This window comes from Malania oleifera, chromosome 11 (assembly GCF_029873635.1).
Source record: "Malania oleifera isolate guangnan ecotype guangnan chromosome 11, ASM2987363v1, whole genome shotgun sequence".
NCBI lineage: Eukaryota > Viridiplantae > Streptophyta > Magnoliopsida > Santalales > Ximeniaceae > Malania > Malania oleifera.
In genome coordinates, this window is record NC_080427.1 from 66,087,218 (window position 1) to 66,093,566 (window position 6,349).

Below are 6,349 nucleotides of genomic sequence, written 5' to 3' on the forward strand. Positions count from 1 at the left end.
AACGCTACAAACTAATATATTAAATTTAACCTATATTAATTAAAATAGAAACCACCAACTGCTACATAATATTTATTAAATTGATAGTTTTTTTTTTTTTTTTAATTTGAAACATTTAACATTAATATCATCAGCATTTCCCATGCCACATCTCTAATTCTCAGCCTTCCAAAGTTCAAACCCAAGATCTCCAACATGATTAATCTGCAGTATTACACGTGGATTATACGAGATTACTTTTGCGGCGACGCTGTTTGTCTGATAGAAAAATCTATCAGCATCATTCCATGATCAAAAAGATAGTTTAACATAGTTGTATATCATGATAAGAACTTCTGGTTTGAAGACAATCTTTAAAGGTATCTTATACTTTCCAACATATGTTCTTAAAAAAAAATTTCTCTCAGATTCTGAGTTCTAATATTAAGCATATGAAATTGCTGTTGTATTTCATTCACAATGCTGTTCTGAATTATGCTTCTTTCCTATACAATATTAGTTGTGTGTTGCCATCACTTTTATCTCACTGGAATTCATAAAAAGTTTTTGCATCACAAACATCATCCGTATGCAGATCTAAGATCTAATTCATTCCCTTATAATGTATTGTTTTGTGTCTTCAATGTCCATAGCATAGAACTTTTATTGTATATGTTCTTCTCAACGTTTCTAACATTTTTCTAATACAAGCATTTGCACAGGTTGAATTTTTTTTCTAAATTATTAACTTATGTATAATTTTTATCTCATTTTATTCTACTCTTATGAATGCGCATTTCACAAACCAAACATAACCTCATTGATAAATTGTTCCACTTGTATTCATGATTGTTTTACTGTATAGAAATTCAGCTTTTTATGTCCTTTGCCTAAAATGCATCATTGAGTACTTTTTTAATATAATGAATGCAGAAACTATAAATACACTAGTAAATATAAAAGTAAAAATAAAAATGAATTATATATTTGAAGAATAAAAAGGTCACTAGAATAAATATAATGATGATTTTATTACTCCTAAAGTAATAGAAGTTTCTAAATTCATACTCTTAACATTGGGAAGGAATGGAATTTTTTTTCTTTCTTTAACGAAAAAACCCAACTTTATTGATAGTCCTCACTTATGACAGAGAAAAACCGTGATTACAAATAAGCCACAAGAGATTTACAAATAACTAACAAAACTAGTTCAGGCACCAAAAACAAAACAAACCTATCCAAACTTGTATCATTAACCAATTAAAACAAACTAAACATACCCAAATGAATTCAAAACAATCAAACACAAACAAAAACAACTTACCTGCAAACTGAAGACTAATACCTAGGAGAGCCAACAATGGAATAGATATTGTACAAACAAGTAGAATAACACTAAACTTTTTTGCGAGAGAACATGCCGTATATTTTCTCAGCATGCAACTGTTGTTGTAATCTGATCATCTCTACAGCCAAGCTTGATTGGCTCAGTCAACGGTTGCCTCTTCCTCCTTCCCAACATAGAATACAATAAACAACCCCATTGAGGTGTTTGAAGTACCATTTCCTCCATCTCTTCCAAAACATAACTGGCCCAATCAAACTTCCTATGCCCACTATGTATCCCAGTTCAACACTAATGATATTCCAGTCAATCTCATTTCCAGATTCAGCATTCTTGCTTCCAAATGGTGATGGCACTGGTGGTAGCCCTGTGGAATCTGGACAACCTGTACTCAAAGGAGGCCCACATAATCCTGCGTTTCCTACAAAGGAAGTTCTTGAGAATGTCTGAATTTGGGTGCTTCTTGGGATGGCTCCCATCAGTCGATTATATGACAGGTTCAAGAAAGAAAGGAACGTAAGACTGGCAAGTTGTATTGGTATCTCCCCTGTCAGCCTGTTCTGTGAGAGGTCCAATGACTCGAGCTGTTTCAAGTTCCCCAGAGATGCTGGGATTTCCTCTGTCAGAGCATTGTGTGATAAGTTCAGAACATAAAGGGATGTAAGGTTACCTATAGTTTCTGGTATTGGCCCTTGGAAACTATTGTTTGAGAGATCTATGGAGGTGAAGACAGTTAGAATCTTTACCAACTCCATCTCTAATCCTTTGACCGTAACAGACACTGCATCCTGGTAGTACAATTTATTAAGTTCCAGAATTTCAAAACGCAGGTGATTCAACTCTGATTGCACTTCGTCCTTATAAAAAATCATTGCCTTCCAACTTAAGAACCATTTGGGAAACAAAGCACCACTAAAGTTGTTGGAGGCCAAGTCAATTATTTGAAGTTTTGGCCAGCTGTTATGGCTCCCTCTACATCTTATATTTCCATAAAAATTGTTTGCTCGCAAAATAAGGACACGCAAACTCGACACGTTCTTCAACCAACATGGAAAGGCATCCTTGATCTTGTTGTTTCCAAGGTTTAGAACCTCTAATGTTGTGCAATTGGCCAGAGATTTAGGAAGCTGCCCTTGTAGAAGATTCCCATTGAGATCAAGCGTTTGTAGCTGGCAGTTGGCCTGAAAATTTTCTGGAATAGTCCCCCAAAGTTTGTTTCTTCTTAGATTCAGTACTCCAAGATTCGCACTCAGTTCAATCAAACACAGTGGAATTGCCCCACTTAAAGAATTGTTGGACAAGTCTAGAACTTTAAGAGAAGTTGCATTGCACACTGATGGAGGGATAGTTCCGGTCAGGTTATTGCTTGAAAGAGAAAAGAAAAAAACCAAGGTTAGGTTATTGCCAATGTCATTTGGGATCGAAGAGTTGAATTGGTTGCTTGAGTAATCTACGTAGCTTGCAAATTGTGGTAGTGTCGGGATTTGTCCACGGAGGCAGTTGTTGTGCAAATCAAGGATAGCGATAAGGTCGGGCATATGATAAGGTTCTTGCAGCTCCACTAGGAGATTACAAGAAAGATTTAAATGATACAAACTTCCTTTACCAATTTTCCAAATCCATCCAGGTATTATGCCCCTGATTTGATTGTCTGAAAGGTCTAAGTGGACCAATCTGGATTGATTCCTTAGATCCGGAAAGGCTGCCAGATTGCAAGAAGCCAATTTTAACAAGGTAATCTGGGGAAATGGAGAAAGAGCAGAATGACTATTGCTTACATTGATGGACAAGGAATTGTATGAAAGGTCGAGGGTCGCAAGATTTCCAAGCCCACCAATTTCATCTATGTGTATGCTGCCAGTGAAGTTGTTGGAAGAAAGCTTGAGGATGTTGAGCTTTTTGAGTTCAAACACAGACGCGGGGATAGGCCCAAGTAACTTGTTGCCACTGAGATCAAGGGTATCCAACACCAATGAGATTGCACCTGAAAAATCAACAAGTTCACCATCGAATTGGTTGTTCGAAAGCAGAATTTTCTGCAGTGATGAGAGTCTGAGCAGAGATGATGGGATGCTTCCATGTAGTGAATTTTCCGCCAAGTTAACATATGCAAGATTCTGAAGGACTTCCCAGTGAGTGGAAGCAATTGAACCCGTTAAATCATTGTTTGAAAGGTCAATATGGTTGAGGTTCTTGGACATATGAAAAAACGGGATTGAACCATTAAACTTGTTTGATGAGAAATCTGCATAAACGAGTTGGGAAAGTTCTTGCACCGAATTTGGGATTTTTCCACTGAAATTGCAATTTGAAAGCTCTATCCTGGTCAACGATTTGAGTTCACCAATAGAATAGGGTAAGGTCCCTGAAAAATTAGTAAAACTAAGCACTAGGGCACGAAGGGATCCATTTTGAGGTAAATCGGGCAAGTAACCATTAAGCAGTTCATTATCTGATAAATCCAGTATCTGCAATGTTGGCACCTGGAAGATCTTTGGTGGAAATGTTCCAGACAAGTTACATCTACTGAGACGCAGTGAAGTCAAATTAGTATAATTCGCAAAGAATGCTGGAACTGAAGTGGACAGAGTGTTCTGCTGAAGGTGGATCACTGACAGATAACGTAGCTTCAGAAGAGAAGGCTCAATGGGGCCTGAAATGTAACAATTGGACATGCTAAGCACTTGCAAATTAGGCAGATGAGAGGAAATGGCGTAGCACCAATCCTGTCCTGTGGCTGATATGTTCACGCCATCGAGATAGAGTGCTGTGAGCTTGGTGAGATTCCGAACAACCCTTTCCACATTTGGATTCTCAAGTTTCAGTGAAGGACCATTCGTGAAGGAAGCTGCCGAGAGATCAAGAGTAACCAACGATTCCATCCATGAAATCCCAATTGGAATTTGCCCTGCAAAGCCTGCATTGGACAGATTCAGATAACTCAAACGAGTTAGATTCTCAAAACCAGGAGGAATACCAGTACTATTGAGCGCGTTGCCGGCTAAACTCAGTCTCTGGAGATGCTTCAAACTGAAAAGACTGGAATTCTCAATTCCCCTGGAGATCGATTCGCCACTGAGGTCAAGAGCGATAACGCGACCAGCTTTCCAAATCACTCCACCCCAACTGGAACAATTGGAGCTTTGATCCCACCTCACCAGCTTGGTTGAAACAGAAGAATTGAACACCAGGGCTCCCTTCAACTGCAGCAACAACTGCCTCTGATCCTCCAGACATTGACCCCTGACAAGAACTACTTCAACACCCAACAAAATTATGAAGAAAAATATCAACCGAAGGCGTGAAAAACGTGGAAATTTCATTGATAGCCGTTGCCGGAGACGCCCATCAGACTGAAAGAAGAAGAGATGGCGAAATTGGCGGCGCTTTTGGGAGCTTGGAATCCCATGAACTCGAGACCGAGCTTTTGAGCAGCAGGGTCGACCGGAGCTTTATGGAAAACAGTGTGAAGAAGAAGATATTAGCAGTTTTCAGTTACCCAGTTCCACAGCAACACAGCAGCTTATCAGCAGTCTTGGTCTTCAGTCTGTTATACAACTGCTTACCAGCACGCAGCAGTTATATATTAGTTACAGCAGAATTTCTTAGTTATAAATTTTTTTCTTCAGTTGTACAAATTCAGTTACTACAATATGTATAAAAAGGCATTATGTAATCATTCTTCATTTTTATGAATAAAGTGATAAATTTTCATTCAAGTTTTAATAGAAGAACGAAAGAGGAGGATGGAAATGGCCAGGTAGTCCGAAGAAGAAGCGCCGTCAAAGTAAGTCGCGCGGTAGGGACTTGCCTTCTTTCTGGTAGTTGGAAATTTCTAGTGGGTGCGTTGCCTTGTCGGGTTTTGGCATGTGTTGAAGTTTGAACTCTTGAAAGCATATAGAAAAATGAGACGAAATTTTTTTTTGAGTTTTTTCCCGTTTTATTATTAAATTAAAATAAAATATTAAATAATACGGGAAAAAAATTTTCAAACTAATGCTCACGTAATCTCACAGGTGTTATGAGATTTAAACAAATCTTGCAGGACCAAGTTGCGAGATTTGTTTCAATGTTTCCTCTTTTTCTTATCCAATGCGAGATTTGCTAGGTATATATATATAATTAAAAATACATTAAACCTAATTAAAGAAACAAAATATTTTTTACCTTCTAAAAAAAAGATAACTTTTTTAGAAGCATTAATACATAGATTATAGTAATAATTTATTATCTATAGTTAATTAACTTTTTTTAGTATGAAAGATCATAATATTTACAAATTAATTGATTTCAAAATTAACTCAAGTGAATATAAAACTCAAATGACATTTGAGATTAATAAAATAACTTTTATTTAACTAAATAGTGAAAGATTAAGAAAATTGGAGTATTAATCAAAAGAACTTAATATTTACAAACATTTAAAAAAAAATTAGAATATATTGATAGATATTTAATTAAATAATATATATAAAAATGAATGTTGTGCACAACTACCTACGTAGCTATGCATATAGTAAAAAAAATATTTTTTATTATTTTTAAAATTCTTTAAAATTTGGTAAATATGTTCATTTTCCAGTCCTCCAGTATTTATGGTGTCGACTACACCATGTGGAAAGTTAGAATGACCATATTTTTGAAATCTATGGATTGGAGGGTCTAACTTGTGACTGCTAAAGGAAGATGTACACAAATCAATGAAAACGATTTTAAAATGGTTAGTTCTAATGCCATGGACATGTTATATCTTGCATTAGATCCTGATATTTTTGTCGATTTTGTCGCATGTCATACTGCACAGGACATCTGGGATGAACTAGAAAAGAAATATGGAGAGACCTAGAAGAAGGAAGAGATCACCACTTCTGAAGTATCAAGGTCTGATGTTCCAGATGTGGTAAATGATAGGATGATTACAATAACAGAAAAGGAGGTATATGATTCTTACTCTAACTGAATTGATGATTCTTATGTCAAATGTTGTGTTGTATCTTATGCTGAATCATCTGTTGAATATTGTGA

The 6,349-nt window shown here is 36.4% G+C and overlaps 1 protein-coding gene across 1 annotated transcript; it reads right to left on the bottom strand.

Annotated features, from left to right (window-relative positions):
• Positions 1-1,205: 1,205 nt before the first annotated feature.
• Positions 1,206-5,047, bottom strand: LOC131168144 (receptor-like protein 7). Its single transcript, XM_058127381.1, has one exon. The coding sequence runs from the start codon at positions 4,645-4,647 to the stop codon at positions 1,471-1,473; it is 3,177 nt and encodes a 1,058-aa protein (XP_057983364.1). The 5' UTR covers positions 4,648-5,047; the 3' UTR covers positions 1,206-1,470.
• Between the last annotated feature and the right edge of the window lie 1,302 nt (positions 5,048-6,349).

Bases quoted from the DNA above. Each gene is read 5' to 3' on its own strand.
- LOC131168144 (XM_058127381.1), bottom strand. From the start codon at position 4,647: ATGAAATTTCCACGTTTTTCACGCCTTCGGTTGATATTTTTCTTCATA.